Source organism: Anser brachyrhynchus (genome assembly GCF_964034855.1).
Source record: "Anser brachyrhynchus genome assembly, chromosome: 1".
In the NCBI taxonomy this organism is placed as follows: Eukaryota; Metazoa; Chordata; class Aves; order Anseriformes; family Anatidae; genus Anser; species Anser brachyrhynchus.
Genome location: NC_137694.1, coordinates 59,787,583 through 59,806,517, shown reverse-complemented (window position 1 = coordinate 59,806,517; position 18,935 = coordinate 59,787,583). Strand labels below are relative to the sequence as shown.

The following is an 18,935-nucleotide window of genomic DNA, read 5'->3' as shown; positions in this document are numbered from 1 at the left end:
TGTAGGTATCAGAAGCCTATTAGTAGATTCCCCTGAAGCCTTTTTCTTCTCCAGACTGAACAAGCTGTTCCCTTAGCTTCTCCTCACAGGGCATGTCTCCCTGACCATCTTGGCAGCTCTCTGCTGAACTTATTCCAGTTTATCAATGCCTTTCCTGGACTGGGGGGCCAAAAATTGGATGCGGTATTCTAAATTCGGTACAATAAGTGCTGATTAGAGAAGGTTAATCACATTCTTCAGACTACTGGCTACGCTACTGTTGATGCAGCCAAGGATACTGTTGGCCGCCTTTGCTGCCAAGGCACACTCCTGGCTTGTTTAGCTTGCTGAACATGCACCAAGACTCCCAACTTCTTTTCGACAGGGCTGCTGCTCAGCTAGTATCATTGCAAGGATTTATCCCTTTACATGACTTTGTATTTCCTGTTTTGTATTTTGTATGGTTCCTGTCACCTCTTTCTTCCAGTCTACCTAGGTATATCTGCATGGCAGCACTACCCTCAAGCATGTTGACTGTTCCACCCAATTTGGTGTCATCTGCAAACTTGATGAGCATATAGTTTATCACCACCTCCAGGCCACTGACAAATAGATATATAAGTACATATATTTTTAAATGAAAAAGCAGGTTTTGGGATAGGCGTCTATGGTGTTCCACAGAATGATGTGTTGACTACTGCTCTCAGTCTAATCATCCAAACAGTTTTTTACTCATCTGGTCTGTTCAATCGGGCTTTAACTTCCAAACTTGTTTATCTGTTCAGTCCGCAATATCCAAAGTTGCATGTGGCAGTACTGTCTGACAGTGAAAGCCTTCCTATAGACAAAGGAAGAAGGAAGAATGGTGAATGGCATTTATCTCGTCTGTAAAGCCAGTAATTTTATAACTGAGAGCAAGCAGATTTGAAATCCATGCCTGTACTTACCAGTCACCACCTTTTCCTTCATGTACTTAGAAATGATTTCCAAGAAGACTTGTTCCATGATTTATACCAGGACTACAGTGAGCATGATGAAGCTGCGGTTCCCCAAATTGCTTTTTATTTTTTTCTGGAAGAACATTTTCCTAACCCTTCCCTGTCCAAGCTCCATGCCCTTCCCTCAGGTCCTGTCGCTGTCCCCAGAGAGCAGAGCTCAGCGCCTGCCCCTCCGCTCCCCTCATGAGGGAGCTGCAGGCCGCCATGAGGCCTCCCCTCAGCCTGTTCTGCTCTGGGCTGAACAAACCAAGGGACCTCAGCCACTCCTTATGTGTCTTGTTCTATAGACCCTTCCCCATCTTCGTAGCCTTCCTTTTGACACTCTCTAACAGTTGTATGACTTTCTTACATTATAGTGCCCAAAACTGCACACAGTATACTGAACATGAGGCTGCATCAGCGCAGAGTAGAGCAGCACAATCACTTCCCTTGACCGGCTAGCAGTGCTGTGCCTGATGCACCTCAGGATGTGCTGGGCCCTCCTGGCTGCCAGGGCACACTGCTGACTCATGTTCAACTTGCCATTGACCAGAGCCCCCAGATTCCTTTCTGCAGAGCTGCTCTACAGCCTGTACGCTACATCCACATCTACAGTCCACACGCCTGTACCTACATCCAGGGTTGCCCCTTGCCACATGCAGAATATGGCACTTGTTAAACTTCATATTGTTGGTGACTGCTCAGCCCTCTAATTTGTCAAGATCTATTTGCAAGGCCTCTCTACCCTTGACAGTGCCAACTGTTCCCCTAATTTAGTGTCATCTAAAACAAACAAAACTGCATTTTTTTAGGTGTTTTTTCAATAACTCCCAGAATAATCTTCTCCATAACTTTACCAGACTCTGAAGTGAGTCTGACAAGCCTGTAATTACCAGGGTCTTCTTTCTCACCCTTTTTGAAAATTGGCACATTTGCCAACCTCTAGTTGACCATTGATAAATAATTGAGAGAGGTTGTGCAATGACATCGGCCAGCTTTCTGAGTATCCTGGGACGAATCCAGTTGGACCCCTTAAAATTACAAACATCAGGTAGAGCAGCAAATATCGTGCAAGTTTGGGATTGGTTGGGAGTTTATCGTTACCGCAGTTGTGGTCTTCCATCTCAGGGCCCCACGGGTTCCAGAGCCCATTGTTGATGTTGAAGACGGGCATTAAATGTCTTTGCTTTGTCTATCTGCCTATTTGTGAGGTGACCATCCTCATCAAGTAATGGATCAATGTTATCTCTGATCCTCTTTTTGCTGTTAACGTACTTTAAAAAGCCCTTTTTACTGCGCCCCTCACAGTACTGGCCACCCTTAATTCTAATTGAGCTTTGGTTACACAAATTTTCTCCCTACAATGACAAACAGCATCTCCGTAGTCCTCCCATGTTGCTTGACCTCGCTTCCAGTGGCCACTTTCTTTTTCCATATATGCTCCAGAAGATCCCTGCTCAGCCAAGCTGACCATCTGCCTGCTTGACTTCTGCCATTTTTGGATTGCCTGTTCCTGTGCTCTTAAGGGGTGGTACATAAAAAGTGACCAGCACTGATGGTCCTCCAAAAGCAGTTTCCCAGGGGACCTTACCAACTCTTTCCCTGAGCAGCCTGAAGTTTGCTCTCCCCATATCCAGGGCTGAAGTTTTGGTGGCAGTTTTCCTCCCATCACCAAAGATTTTAAACTTGACTACTTCATGGTCACTATGGCCAAGACAGCTACCAATCACCACTTCACCCCCGAGACCCTCTCTCTTTACAAACAAATCTAGGAGGGCACCTTTTCTAGTTGACTTTCTTAGTACCTGTACCAAGAAGTTACAATCAAGGTGTCTGAGGAATCTCCTGGACCTTTTTGTACCAGCTATGTGGTATTCCCAGTTTACATTTGGCACGTTGACGTCACCCATAAGGACAAAGGCTGCTGATTGAAAGGTCTCTCTTAATTCCTTAAAAAATAATTTATTGGTGTTGTCATCCTGGCTGGGTGGCCTATGGTAGACTCCCACAATAACATCTGCTTTTTTTGCTTTTTCCTTAATCCTTACTCAGAGGCTCTCAACCATGTTAATGACAGCTGCAAGCTCCATACAGTCTAGCTCCTGCATTACAGTGCCACCCCCCTGCCTTGCCTGCTCTGTTCATCCTTTCTAAAGAGCCTGTAACCATCCATTGTAACACATCAGTCACAGGACTCTTCCCACCAGTTTTTGCATATGCCAGTGATGTAGCTCTGGGACTGAGCCAAGGCTTCTAGTTCCTCTTACTTGTTCGTCATGCTGTGTATGCTGTTGTAGAAACACTTCAAATGTGCTTCGTTGTCCCCAGCACCTCGTGGAGCAGACTGAAGGATCTCACTAGCATGCAGTCCCTCAGATTTTGGCATGCCATTTCATAGCTTATCACTGGCAAGCTGGGTTTTATCCCTTTCCCCCTTCAAATATCTTTTAAAACTCTATTAATCATCCCCGTTAACTTCTGGGCAACATCATTTTTTCCCTCTGAGAAAGGTGCAACCCATCAGGTGCCAGCAGGCCTGGCATCATTTACATACCGTCCTATGATCAAGAAACCCAAAATTCTGCTGATGACACCAGCCTCCAAGCCACATATTGATCAGCTGTGTCTGTCTGTTCCTTTCAATATTGTTCCCTGATACTGGAAGGATAGAGGAAAACCCTACCTGTGCCTCAGTCCTTTAATCAATAGCCCTATGGCCCTGAAGTCCCTTTTGATTGTCCTTGGACCTCTCTTTGCTACTTTTTCACTGGCAACGTGAAAAACCAATAATGGATAATAATCAGAGGGCCGTAGCAGGCTAGTGAAGTTCCAGTGATGTCTCTTATCTGGGAGGCAGTGGATTTCCCTATGGTTTGGGTCCAATTGGCGTATAGCTAGGGCCTAGGTAGGGTTTTGATACCAGGGATAGGCAGACTTGCCCTAGGTGACCCTTCCAACCCAGACTGACCTTCATCCATGTCATTGTTTGCCCATCCATCAAGTTCCAGAGCCTCATACCTGTTGTACGGGCACCTGGGAATGTGAGGTAGGCAAGGAGGGGGTTTGCTTGCCTCCCCAAGTAGAAACCTGCTTCGATTCCCCATGTCTCTTGGGTCCTCTCCTTCTGCTTGGTGGCAAGAGGGTAGGGGATCCTTCATTACTTGTGTTGTCGCTGGCCGATGCGCCTGTCTCAGGGATGGTAGAGTATGATTCTACCAGTTGTTCTCTTCTTCTGACTCCGTGATGTTCCTCAGCCTACCCAACTTCTCCTGAAGCTCTGCCACCAGGCCGAGCAGTTCTACCTGAGCAAACCTCCAACGGGTGTACTTACTGCTGCCATCAGACGCTGGCCCACCCTGCAGCCTGAGGCCTGGAGGGCTGCGTGTTCCCTCAGGAGCTCTGTCTGGGTTGCTGTGTTGGTTCCTGTGGCTGGAGAGGCCACAGGAGATGCAGAGGACATAAGGACATAGCTTTCCACCAGGTGGATGCCATGAATGGAGCTCCCCTGTGCGTGGGTTACAACCGCTATTGGAAGTGGCAGAGTGACAGCACCCACCCGCGCAAACTGCTGAGGCCTGCCCTGGTCACTTCGCTCCCTAGGGCTGCCTATTGTACGCGTGGACGTGGCCACTGCTACTCCTGGCCCCGCCACGCCTTATAAGCTGCTCTCATGACGGCTGCCAGCGCCTGGAGGGTATCTGCGCTCCCCTAGGGTTTCCCTGGCTCAGGAAACCTCCCTGTACGATGCGATCTCCTGCTCTGTTGCGGAACGTGCCTGCACTGGAGCTGATTGCCTCGGCGATCTGTCTGCTGTGGTAAAATCTGCTTTTCAGTAAGTCCCATTTTCTTTGTTCAGTGTGTTAATACAAAATTTCAGTAGAAGCTCCTGTAACGTTGCTTGTAAGTCTAAATTCCAGTTGAGCTTTGGCTTTCCTGATACTATCCTTATATACCCAGGTACTGTTTCTAAGTTCTTTCTTTGTAACCTGTCCTTATTTCATCATTCTGTGCAAAGGCTTTTTATACTGGAGCTCTGTCGTTGGTTCACTGTTTAGCCACACTGGTCTACTGATAGTTCTGTGGTTTCCTGAGTATTGTGATGGACTGTTTCTGTTCTTGTAATACACTGTCTTTAATGACATATCAGCTTTCCTGAGTGCCTTTGCCTCTCAGCTGTCTCACATGGGAGTCCACATACCAGTTCACTGAGTAAGCTGAAGTCTGCTCCCCTAAAGCAATGCCCTATACTCTGCTGCTAGCCTTCCTCATTACCTTGGCATTTTGAACTCTGCTATGTCATGATTGCTACAGCCAAGGCTGTCATTGATTTTTCGCATCCCTGACCACTTTCTCACTGTTAGTGAATAGTGGACCAAGCAGTGTGTTACTGTAGTTGGCCCATTAGTACCTTCACCCAGAAGTTATCCCAGACACCCTCTAGAAATCTCGACTTCTTGCATCCTACTATGATGTTCATCAAGCAGATGTCCAGGGTGGCGTTGAAGTTCCCCACAAAAATCAGGGTCTTTGACATAGAGCCCTCTGAGAGTTGCCTTAAGAATACTTTGCCCATTTTCTAACATTGATTGGTTGATCAGTACCAAAACGACTATAATGTCACACTTACTAGTCTCTCTTCTGATCCGGATTCACAAGCTCTCAACCAGTCTCTTGTCTGTCCCATGGAAGAGGTCCTCCATTCTTCTGAGCTGCTCCTGCATAAAAAGGGCACTCCCTGACCTTGTCTTTCCTACATGTATTTCTGAAGAGCTTGTATTCATCTTTTGCAGCACTCCAGCTGTCAGTCTCACCAATGAAGCTGTAGTTCTGTAACCACATTTGGAGCTCGTATTCTTCCTAACTTGTTATTCTACGTTTAACTGAGTGAATCTCTTTACACTGTATAGAGTATTTGCAAAGTGAAGGACTGAAAACTTAGATGCTCTAATCTTCTTAGTGTCTTAATTTATAGAACAGTTGTAAATGTATATCTTGGTCTTTAAATCTTTACAGTGAAAGTTACATGTATAATGACCCAAATTAGACTATATCACCATTCTACCATGTTAATAAACATTGTGCTTGTAATTTAATTAAAAATATTATTGCATTGTAAAGAAATAATAAAACATCAGAAAGGCTTATGTAAGAAAAAAAAATTATAAGAACAAAAATTAGGTTTCAATCGGACTCTTGAAATATTTTCCCTGAAAATTCCTGCCACTTAGTCTAATGTGTCTCAAGATAATTTTGAAGTAAATTCTGCTTTACTGAGGTATTTAACTTCCTAATGGAAATACTGATATATTTTGTCTTCTGTAATTCATTTCAACCTAATATTGAGAATGTTTTAGATTTTTTTTTCAAGAAAATAGAAAAAATTGTTTACAAATCAATTCAAATGTTCTTTCAAGGGCAAGTCTGACTCATGACATCACAGTGGAAGTGTGGTATCTTAAGTGCTCCAATTGTACAATACTGCTATTGGCATTTAATTAAATTGTGATTACTGTAATTTGCTGTCCTTTTTTTTTTAACTTCATAATTCATGCTGGTGCTGGAGAATACACAGACCATTATGTCCTAGATATAGAAGTTCAAGTATATTCCTGTGATTAAAGTGAAGACATGGAGGCTGTGGTTCTATGGTACTTGTATCAGTACTGGACTTCACTGAAGGAACTTGCTATTATGCCATGATACAGATATTAAACTGTTCATATATTTCCATGGCCTTCTTTTAATCGAGATTTGAGAAGCCATCTGGCAGCTTCGTGCCCATAATTCCAATCCTGATAACTTTGAGAAAATTGCAGGAAAGTGTGATTACATATAGGGACAACTTAAGTTGGATATCTTGTGGTGGAACAATGGGACTGTAACATGGAGCATGCAGGGCTGCTCATCATAGTCTTATTCTAAGAAGAATACTTGTTTAGTCTTTTAGTAGCTACATCACAGGACTTGAGGAACATTGCTTGGTATGGAGAATACCCCAAATTAATCTTGGTGAGAACAGACACTGAGAGAACACCAACTCTGTTTTTGGCAGTAAATTCTTGAGAAGGTACCAAATGTTTTAGACAGTGACACTTCCTGAGGAAGGGTTGTTTTTAGCTTGGTGGAAGATACTGAAGACAGACATTTTTGGCAATCCAGCAAAAGAGACGGTAGAAACATGGAAAAATACTAAGGAAAAGGATTTTTTTTTTCTGTGCTTTTTTTTGTGGATGTAATAACCTGCAAAACTCCAAAGGATTTTCACCATAGGTGTAGTTCTGTATGGTTTAAAAAATTAGATTTTAAGGCATAAATGTTCATTGTTTGAGCTGAAGTTTTTGAAGTATGAGTATTTTGATATACTTCTTACTTTCTTTTAATGTTACTTTTTAAATATAGGTAAGCTCACTGATAAAAACTTTGTTGTTGAAAATTTGAAACCTACACTAACATGAACTACCTTTTTTTTTTTTTTTAATGACATACTTAGCAAAAATATTGGGTTGGCTTTAAAGGCACAGTTACTACTCTGTTAAGAGCATCTATACTTTGTATTGCTTTTTACATTGATTTTCTCCAGCTCTTCTACCCTGGTAGATGAAACTCTAGTTGAAATCTTTTTTTTTTTTTTTTTCATTTGAGAATAGAATTAGTTTAGTCTCTTCATCTAATTTAAAGTTTAAATATTAGACATCTGTTCAGTTCTTAAATTCTAAAATACCTTCCTAAATCTATAATAAACAAAAAGGCTATGATTTTGCCCTCTGTCCCATGATGACTAGGTGTTTGTAATCTGTTTCAAGATACTTTTACCCGCTGCATAAGTTAAATAACTACATTTGCCATCTATTTTTTCCTCTGTTAGAAAAGTTGAAATGAAAGAGTAAAAATGCTGAACCTAATATAATAGAATTTTGATATATTCTTTCCTGTTCTTGGAATAGGCTTCATGAGTCTGTTCTGCTTTTTATCAGATTTTGAATATTGTCCATATCCTCAACTCTTTTTTTTTTTTGTATGTTACTTTAGTCTTTTTCTGCAAAAGATATACTTCCAGAAAATAAATGGAAGTGCTTCTGCATCATATTAACTTCGCACACTAGTGCCCCAGTTCTGTAAGAAGAGTTCCTGTTGATGTCATTTAGATGCTAGGTTGGCAGAGAAGCTTGTTTATGTGATAATCTCAGTAAGAGCAAAATACCCAAGGCATACAATTAGTTTTTAAATACAGTTTAGCTACCTCAACATAAGAAAAGACTGTTTTAAAAAATAAATTTAGATAGTAGATAGGACTGGGACACGTGAGGTAAAGCAAAAGGGCATAAGCAGGCTCAGGATCTGAAAATATTTTTAATAGAAGCAACCAGAGACAGAAGATATGATTTATTCAATTGTACAAATTTTACATTATAGTTTTTATTTTTAAAACCTCCCTTTAGAAGCACTGATGCAAAGAAAACATTTCTAGCATGTGATTTATTCTTATCTTCATGTAGACATCTGTTTTACTCTGGCTACAGGGCAGGTGAGATGAATCCCACATGAACTGTATGCTCCTCTTTTAGTGCTGGTTCATGCTGATGATAGTAAGCCATTCCTTCTGTCAATTCTTATTAAAACTTAACCATCGTAGGTCTTTTATATTAAACTCTCCTGAGAAGCAGGATACTAAAAATGGATAGAATTTAGAAAGTAAGAATTGTCTTGAGAGCCTTGTTCACTTCTTGGATAGTTGTTCTTAAGCAGATCTTCCTAACAGTCACCTTGGCACAGGAGAGTTGAGAATGGACAGTGGTCTCCCAGGCTGAGAGAGCTTGTAGAGAATTGCTGGAAGAAGGAAGGCAGGAGGGAACTTTTTAAGGGAATAAGGAAATATATTAAGTTTTTGTTGTATGCTTTCCTCACTGCTGTCAGAAGCTACAGAAGCGTAAGTGTTAATTTATTATTTCTGAAAATATGATCTGGAGCTGTTCATAAGAATGAATCTAATTAATCATTTAGATTACTTTTATAAGTCTTCCTGGTTAAATATTTGATGGTAAGGATCAGCAACGGTCAAAATTAGCGAACAGGTGACAATGATCACAGAATCACAAAATGGTTGAGATTGGAAGGGACCTCCAGAGATCATCTAGTCCAACCCCCCTGCTCAAGCAGGGTCACCTAGCGCATGCTACACAGGAGATCAACTAATCTAAAATTAGTTCAACTAATCTAAAATATATGGGAATTTGTTAATTTAAAAAATGTTAACAGAACATTAAGTCTAAAATTAAACACTTAGAGGCTTCCTGTGAAGTCTTAAGTTCAGTCACCTGAGATGCATATATTAACATAGTCCTGAATTGTGCGATCACATGCTTTCCCCTCTCCCACTCACCCCTCTGTCCTAACTGTTTTGGGAACAAAATAAAAGAAGAGAATTAAGTGGGACTGTGTAATAGAAGGTGATGGTGTTTTTTGGACACTTTCTTTGTTTCTTTCAACAGCTAGAATAATGCAGGCCATCAAAGAAAGGAAGGAATATTTGGGTCTAGCTCCTCTCTGCTGTGGATTTACTGTGCAGTCCTGGACCAGCCATGCTGGTTGTCAATTGAGTCCACTCAGTGGAGATCACCACTGTATTGTTGGATCCAGGCTTTGTGTCTGAAAATTCCCTGCCAGTCAGTGCGAGGTGGTTGATTCTAAAAGTTTTTTTTTGTTTTGTATTGTTTTAATGTTTATAATTACTCTGGATTATCTTTGGTTATTTTTGTTATAGCTAAAGATAGCATTGGGTTTTCTAGTTGACATTTCTTTCAGTACATATCTTTTAAACAAAGAAATATTGTTACTTGTGAGTCTGAACAGGAAATTATGTTGCTAGGGTTTAAAACAATTGCTATTTTACAACATCTGTCATAGTATTAACTGACAGATGTCTGCTGCTAACTGGGTTTGATAGAAATCCCTCCTACAATATGACTTAAAAGACCAAGGATGTAAGACTGAAACACTGTGTTCTAGAATATTTCATGTCAGCAGCCTGTGATCTGAATGAAACATCAGAGAAATCTTGTTAGCAGGCATCCTAACTGGAAGGGGACAAGGTCTCTCCGGGTCTCTATTGCCCTAGAGAAATTGCATTACTTGGTTTAATGTACCAGGTTTATTCTTGAATTCAAGGTTTTGTGCTCCTGTTTCAGAATTAAGAAGAATTAACAGTCTTAACTTATGCTGATGCAAAAATTACCTGAATTCAGATAACATGGTCCATGTAATTTCATATTCAAAACAAACCTTTGCTGCCCTTCTAGCTGTTAGGAATTGCAAGATGGCTAACAGTTTTCTGTCCTATTCAGTTCATGTAAACATTTACTGTCTAGTGCTACACCAGATATTCTACAGCGTATTTAAGTTCATCAGGTATTTTAGGAAATAAAAACTTATAGAAGAGTGATGTACCAAAGTAATCTGGCATTGGGTCTTCCCCCCCCACACACACCCCCAAAAAAAAAAAAGTTTTTACCACGTTTTCCTTTTAACCTCATTTTTTAGGTAAACTTTCTATTAATGTTAGTAACAATGAAGTCTTATTAGTGGATCTGGAGTTGCTCAGGTCACTTATTTTATCACTTGAAATAGAACTGTTACATTTATTGTTTAATTTATAAATTCATCTTCAAGATGATTTTTTCTTGAAATATTTTTTGATACAATGAATTGTTGTTTCTGGTAGACAGATGATATTCTTCTACCACTGAACAGACTGTATTGGACAGTGCCCTAACCATCTCAGTCTGTACTGTAGATGGCATATATAACTTTCAGAAGAATGCCTCTCCTGCCTCTCCTGCTTAGACTGGCCGGACTGTACATTTTGAAGCTATAAGACTTGGTCAGTTAGGGCTTTCTGTAGTACACTTTAAGATATTTATGAAATAGCACCAAAAAAGTAGATTCAACATTTTATAAATATATTCAAGATTTTAACAAGAAAAAGCTCACAACATAATGTTTTTTGCTATATCATATCCTGGTGTAAAATGGTGTAGGCTATGGCACAGTGTATCAGTAACTAATCCACACACATTAGATCAGCATTTTATGTCTTGGCCTATTTATATAAATTCTAATTGAAGTATGAATAAACTTTTCCTCTTCTTTGCTCCAGTTAGTTCTGTGTATATCAGATGGGGAACTGGAACTCTTTCCTGGAAAAGAAGGAATATGGGGAGAAAAAGAGATTAGATGAACTTTACTTCTAATAGCAAATATCCTTAGTTGGCATTGGGCAGTAGAAGCAAAAAAATAAACATAGAAGATGTTTTTATCACAAATTTTTTTCCTTAGAGGAAAAACTGCAAGGTAATCAAGAGTTACTTATTACACATAGCATTAAAATTATGATTATCTTAAGTAGTCCAATGTTGTTATGTATAGAATAATCCTTTTTCTTCCAGCATCTATATATATATATATGCACACCCATAATGTATATATTACATATGCACACACACAAGCACACATGTAAAATTTGTGGAACTGATACGGGTATGCTCAAGACTTCCGTAGGCAGAAAGGTCTGAACCTGGCTTTCAAAGGCAGCTTCGGTCAATCACTTCACCTGCTTGTTTGTCCTAGAGTTCTAGGCTCAATGCAGTATTTGTGGAACAGATACTACTCAATTAGTACAATGCTTTTCTCATTTGAGGGTATTATTTTGGAAAGTGTCAGTTTAGTGCTGAGGGAAATAAAACAGTTTGGCAAGAAGCATCGGGAGACTTGGCTAGAGTTCTTGTACGCATCTCTGAGACAGGACTTTCTTCAGCAATGCTCTCTTCTTACCTCTTGACAACTTGCACTGAATGATTTTTTTTTTCCCCTTGAACTTTTCATTCTCTTGTGGTTAGACTGAACTGTGTTTTTTGGAGCAGAGGTACACCACCTTCTTTTTTCCTTTTCTCTCTCTCTTTTATTTTATTTTTTTAAACTATCCTTTTTAAGATCTGGATGGTTCTTGACCCATGTGCAGAGAGACTTCACATGGTGACTTTCCTTTGGCTAAGTGCATACGTTGTGCTTGAACTTCTGGAAAGCAAAAGTTTATCTGTGTAACCAAGCCTGCAAATCTAATGTGAACTGAATAATCTTTAATCTGTAAAAGTTAAAGCTGAGAATTGTGTAGAAATATCTGTTTCTGACCTGGAGAAAAGCCAAAAATGTTTCACATTAACTTCAGGGCTTCTAAGTTATTTACCAGGAGTCTTGTTAAGCCAGAATAATCCAAAACAGCAAGGTCTCTGGCACCATTCCCTCCATGTATTTTAACAGAAATCAATATAAACAAACTGGTTTTCCTCTGGTTTAGTCCTTGTTCTTCTCAAGCCCTGCCCACTTATTTTATATTTTGGATCATGAATCTAGACAGGCAGAATTTCATTTGTTGGAGGTGCTCCCAGCATGAAGAGGAATTCTAAAATTCCACTTCAGAATTTAATGCGTACAAAACATAGTTGTCTTTGAGTTTGCAAGGTATCCTTTCAGGAGAATTAAGCAGGAGCTAGTAAGTGTGAAGGAAGTTGAAAAGTTAGCCATCACCTCACTCTTGGCGAGGGCATGCAGAGTATCAAAGGTGTTGGCATTGCTTTGTGTTTTTTGGCAGAGGTGTGATTTGCAGCATCATAGATGTATCTAAAATTTCTACCACAGGTGCCAATAGTTCAGACTTCAGGATGTGTGAATAAATATGGAGTCATTTTGTACAGTCCATGGTATAGTAAAACCAAAACTATTGGTGTCTGACATAGATAATGTTAGGCTACTCTTAATACGGTGCATTTCTACTTTGATTTGGATTGTAAACCTAACTCTTAAAAATAAATAAATAAAATTAAAACTTTAGTAAGTCTTCTCTTGAAGGCAAGATTTAATGGCCTATTTTTTTCATTAGGGTTGGCCATAGTATACAATTATTAGATGTTGCAGGAAAGTAGCTAATGTTTCTTTAATTCCAAAAAAGAAACTGCAGGTTATTTGGAAAAGGAAGATGGATTACTGCAATAGATCTTGAAGCAGAGAGACTGTAGAGGAAAAATCGTAGAGCAGAGTTCACAATGAACAGAATTGCTTTTGGTGTTTTTGCCTGACATACTTTGGCTTTACAAAACTACTTAAAAAAAAAAAAACAACCTTCTGACAGGAAATCAGTCTCATAACTGAACTAAGCATCACAAACATCTCTAACTTCATTGGAAAGTTTTTGTCACAAATGTGGTGACTGGAATGCTGTTTTTTTGCTTATTTTCATTTCATTTTTTGAGAGTCACTGCTGTCACTGAAGAGAATTTTCATTTTTTTAAGGATATAAAATTTGACTATACTTCTTCAAAAGAAGGATTCACAAGCACAGGGTCTTGTTTCCAACAGCGATAATAAATTAAACGCCCTGTAAGGACAAAGCACATGTATACGACACTTTTCCTGAGTGCTGTCTCAATCTCTAATTTCAGTTCAGGTATCTTCTGAACACAGTCTTCTGCCTGTTTTATCTGGGAATAAGATTTGTAAAGAATGAATCCTTTGTGCCTCTTGTTATGATGTTATTTGTTCCTTTTTATTACGTGTGTTATCAGCTGGTACTCAAGGGTGAAAATAACTCTGTAAATGAAAAAGTTAAAGGGCAGGGAATCAATGAACACGTAAATTAGAGATAAAATAAAGTACAGAGTACCAGATACTGAAAAGGTTGAGAAAACAAACAGAAAGGGAATGAAATCAAAAACCAAGTGTCATGGGAAAATAATGAAGTCCTTAGATACAGGGGATATTAAACAGAAGATAAATGATTGCTTGGTGGGTTGAGGGGAATCTTTATTGTAATCAACTTTGTCAGACTGGATGATGTGTTCCTGTTTCGAGTAGACTGTAGAATTGATGATAAAGTTTCCAAACAGCAAGCAACTTCAAAGAGCTTTGGGAAAGAGATGCATTAGGGTGTAGCTGAGCTGCTGATTCTTGCATTGCTTTTTTATTTGCCCAAGCTCAAGCAATGGTAAAAAGATAGTCTCTCACTTAATTTGAATGTTTTACACCTCTGGAGATTTTTTAGATTTTTTGAAACATTAATATTTGAGTTTTGTTGTAATCAGTCATTAAAATACAAAGTCGTCATTAGTGTAAGTACTGGAAAAAATTAAGCTTTAAGCTCAAGAGTTTTAATCTTTCACTTCATTATTATCTAATTAAAGTAGTCAAGACAAATTTGGTGTCTTTATATTGTTTGTGTACTCTGAGACAAGATCTGTGATCCCCAGCTCATTTGCTTAGCCTGCTTCTTCGTAGGCATCACTCATGGTAGTGGAATCCTATCTTCATATCTCTGTATGGCTTTTGCACCTATTCATTACGCATTACACTTGCACACTGAACAATTCACCACTCCTAACACTTAGATTTTCCATTCTTGTGATGTGACTGACTATACTCACTTTCGTTAAGTTGTTTTATTATGTTTGAGCAGTATTGTTCAGGGCAGCACTTCCAATACCTGAGAGGAAAGACGTACTTATAAATGACCAATGAAGTTCTTGGAATTATAACTGATTCTCCTCATTCACCAAGTCTGAGGTAATTCAAGGCACGCTCTTACAAGAGCCTTGGTTCCCGTAGTCATTCTGTAGACCCAAGATCTTTGGGTATTCTTGTGATTATTCCAGAACTGCTTTTTTTTTTTTTTTTTTTTTTTTTTTTTACATACTCAGGATCATATGCTTTACCTGGGAGCCTGCTATGTTATAGATTATATGTCTTGCAAGTCTGAAGACCGAAACATGGTATAGTTCTCTCTATACTGCCTATTGGATCATCCTCTGCTAATAGCTCAAGAGTTTTGATGGAGAGAGACCTGGTAGTTCTAATCCAAAAGCAATCCCCAAAGTAGCCTATCATGCATGCAGTATGGATGGTTCAAGCTACAGGACAATGAAATGACAATGAAGGAACAGTCTCAACCTATAGTATAGGTGCACTCATAAGATGAGAAGGTGTTTTCCAAAAGAACTGTTGAAATACAGCTCCTCAATCATATATCAATATGATATATTAATATGATATCAATCATATTAAATTATTCATATTTTTGATGTCAAACATCATGGACATTTCTGGATATTGCATAATTAAAATAGCACATTCTTTTCTGTAGGTATTTTTTCTCTTGATGAAAAAGAGGATTAACATTGTATGCCTTATGGCAAAAAATAATGTTCATCTAGTCTAATTACTATCCACTTAAATGTAATTGAAAGCACGATATTTTAAAGCGCTACCGTGAAGCACAAAACTCTCAAAAACATAATATGATGTTAAATTGGAATCCATGTTCCAGCGAAACATTTTGTTCACACTTAACAATTTATGAGCAAAACAGAAATTGTAGTTTTAAAGAAAGTACTTTTCTTTGAACTTCATGGAAAAATTAGTTTTGTATTGCAGCTCAGAGTATTACAAATGCTGAATTCATTACCTTTTCTTATAATCTCTATTTTTCTTAAGCAAGCTATTATGTGTTGGACAGTACTTCTACACTGCTGTTTTATTTAAAAGATCAAAGCTGTTTTCTGAAGAGTTTTGATTAACTGTGAAGACTGGCTATGTTCAACACTAATAGGTATACTAAAGTGCTGCCAAGATTAATGTGGAGATGACCTCGTGCCTATTTTCAGAATCGCAGGGGGGCGAATTCTGTCAACAGTGAAGATGCATTTGATAAAAGGCCGAAGCAATGGGGATCCTTTCTGTCAGTCAGTAGAGGAAGTTGTACAAGATTTGGATTTGAAGATTAAAAATATTATCGATTCACAACATGAAGTCTTGACTGCCAGCACCACTGGAGTTAGTCCAACACGGGTAATGGGACTTCTTTTGTTCTTCTTACTATTTAACTTTACAAGAAAGCGAATGTCCTTCTCCTGTTTTGTTTCTTTTATAGACTTTTATATAGAACATTATCTTTTCCTAGTCATTTCTTCTACGCTGTGGTTTTTAAATTCTTGAGAGACTTATACTTAAGGATTACAGTGTGGATTTCAAAAAGATGTTTTATTTAAACTTCCTACATCAAAATTGTAAATCAAGTACTCTTCAAAATTTAATTTTTTCTTGCAGCAGTTCTGAATGTAAATACTTATAACTATTAAATTGTCCTGAAATTTAAAGGCAGTAGAACTATTATGTTTCCAGGCAAAAAAAGTGCTAATGAAAGTGGAATTAATATTTGAGAACACATGTCATTAATTTTGATTAAAATACACAGATTTATTATTAAGGGTAAAAAACTTAAAATAAGGTTAAATACCTTATTTTCTGTACTTTGAATCAACTCGGGTTTATATTAGAATATTTTTTTAATGAAAATGTCAACCAACTGTATTTTACATAACGGTTACTCAAAATATTGTTTAACATCATGTATTTTTGTCTAGGAAACTTTTTTAAACTTCTGGACTTTTTGATTGTGTGTATATTCTTAGAATGCTTTGTATTGTCAAATCACTGGAATTACCCCACAGTAACAAGATTTCTAATAGAATATTTATCAGACTCCCCAGTATGCTTTTACTTCTCAGTAAGAAATAAAACAGCCAGAGACTAGTGAGTAGTTAAATCGGTTTAAATATGTGTTTCCACTGAACAACATCCTCATTTTTCTGTGTTTCCTGAATCTATCATTTCCCTGTTTCCCTTTGGTGTCTTTGTGTTTTTCTTTATCTGCTCTATCTGAAAAATTGACTGCCGTATCATTTCTGTCTTTGTCTTCACCTGACTACCTGGGTGCTTGATAAATTTTTCTGAAAAAGATTTAGGTTGTTATCAGCCAAGTATGACTGTTCTGATAAGACTTCATTTCTTCAGAGAGATTTACCAATAATGCTGTGGTTCATTCAAAGTGGTTCATGTTTCTTATTGTTCTGCGTAGGTCAAGTTTGTAGTCTAATAGGTGTGTAGAAATGTTTACCGGTATCCTTGCAGGGGCAGAAGATAGATGATTGTATCCTGATGCCAGGAAATATAGAAATACTTAATTCCATTAAGAACAGAATGAAGCTAACATTTTCTCAAAATGGGCAACTGCGGGCAGCTTATGAACTTTATGTTAATGTGAGTCTGTGGTTTTATGTTGAAATTTTTCCCAGTTGTTGGAACAACCTATCTGCTTGTGAATGTGAAGAATCTACTATAGCTCTTCTCTGTGAAGAAACTTGAGTATACAACAGAGGATGATGGGCTTTAAGCTAATCTTTTTCACCATACTCGCCACAGTATATCTGTATGCAACATAGTCTGGGTATAACTGAGAGCTGTCAGAGATGACTGTGGTCTGGATATGACCGATATGCTGGTTGGCTTGAGAAATCTAGTATTCTCTCAAAGGAAGCATAGACAAAAGTTAAGCTGTTATATCAAATTGCAGACTTTATTGGAGCTTTCTGTAGATGGACATTGTACTAGTGCAGATTGCCATTATTGATTTTAAAAATGAAAAATTTCCGTAAGTTTTCTAAATGAATTTGAGCCATATAGGAAAACTGGAGCGTCTGTATTGTTCCATTAAGATCTCAGGACAGCAAAAGTTAATACTCTGTGCTGAGCTTCGTATATATCTTTTTGTTTTGTTTTGTTTAACAAGAACATTACAATTTTCACAAAACTCATTCTGTATTCAGAATAAGTTATTTTTTTGATGGGATATTACTTCTTTTTTTTTTTTGTACATCAGAGGTTGACTTATTACTTTGAGAACAAATTACATCAGTGCTCAGTTTTCCTGCACATATCTGTTTTATAAGGACGTAGAGCTATAGAAAAAGTCAATATTTTATGCAGAATGAAGCACAACTTTGTGTTCAAGCCTTCACAAGTGACTAATAGGAATTGTGATTAATTTCTTCCTGAGAAACTCACTGCTGCAAATGGAGTCTAGTTGGCATTTCTGGAACTAGACAGAATAGTCTGAAGTAGATAACTGTTACTACCCTTGAAAGATGAATAATAATTTTCTTGAAAAAATATTTTGAACCACGATTTTTAACAACGAACAAGATTTTTGTGGCAGGGATTGTTGTCTTGCCTAAAGTTCTATTGTATTTGAACAATTGAATTTTACTCCATGGTAAACGTATCAAGCTACTGTTGTAGTACTACGTGAGAATTTTGAAGGTCATCTTTTGGCAGTTAGGAGGTTATGCTATACTCTCAAGATTATTATTATATTGTCTTCGTGTATAATCAGTCAAGCTGATTCCAAACTCATACTTTTTTTATTAAGACAAATTTACCGTGACACTCATGACATTTTATAAAAATCTGTGATGTGGTGATGTAATGAAGAGGTTCAGAATAAATTTTGAGGAAATTAAATGTTACTGAAATAAGCCAATTTTGAAAAACCAAGTATAACAACGATTTGTGTAATTGCTATTTCTAGCTATTGATTATAACTTATAGTAACTGACTGACATGTGTTGCTATGGTTTCTTGAAAGCTACATACATAATTGATGTAATCAAATAGGCAGAGAAATAGAATTTGATCTTTTCAAGACTGTGTTTAAAAGCAGTTTACTGATTAGATAAATGCAGTTTGTTGCCTGTCCTGTCCTGAACAAAGTCAGGCTACTATGTTTCTGTGAAATTGGTAAATAAGGAAGCCAGTGGTTTTTAAAACCTACTACTGTGTATTTAGCACTAAATTTCTTTACAGAACTCCTAGAAATTTTAAAAGAAATGCTGCGAACTTGCAATTCTTGCAGTCCCATTGTGGCTATGAAGTTCTATATCTACTGGCTGTAGTGTTGAACACTTCCAGATGTGGATTATTATTTTCTTTAAGGACTTCTTGATTCTTGTGGAAAACTGAGGAATTCATTCTGTTCCAAACAACAGGGGATTGTGCCTCTTGTCAAAATCTTGGTGGATTTCTCACTTTTAACCAACTACT

The 18,935-nt window shown here is 38.1% G+C and overlaps 1 protein-coding gene across 5 annotated transcripts in view; it reads left to right on the top strand.

Moving 5' to 3' along the window:
• The window catches only part of PARPBP (PARP1 binding protein), a 53,612-nt gene that overhangs the window by 17,528 nt on the left and 17,149 nt on the right, over positions 1-18,935 (top strand). For all 5 annotated transcript variants that reach the window (XM_080558573.1, XM_080558570.1, XM_080558569.1 and 2 more), the window contains one exon: positions 15,662-15,845. In XM_080558573.1, the coding sequence (XP_080414699.1) occupies positions 15,662-15,845 (184 nt within the window). The remainder of the gene's footprint in view (positions 1-15,661; positions 15,846-18,935) is intronic.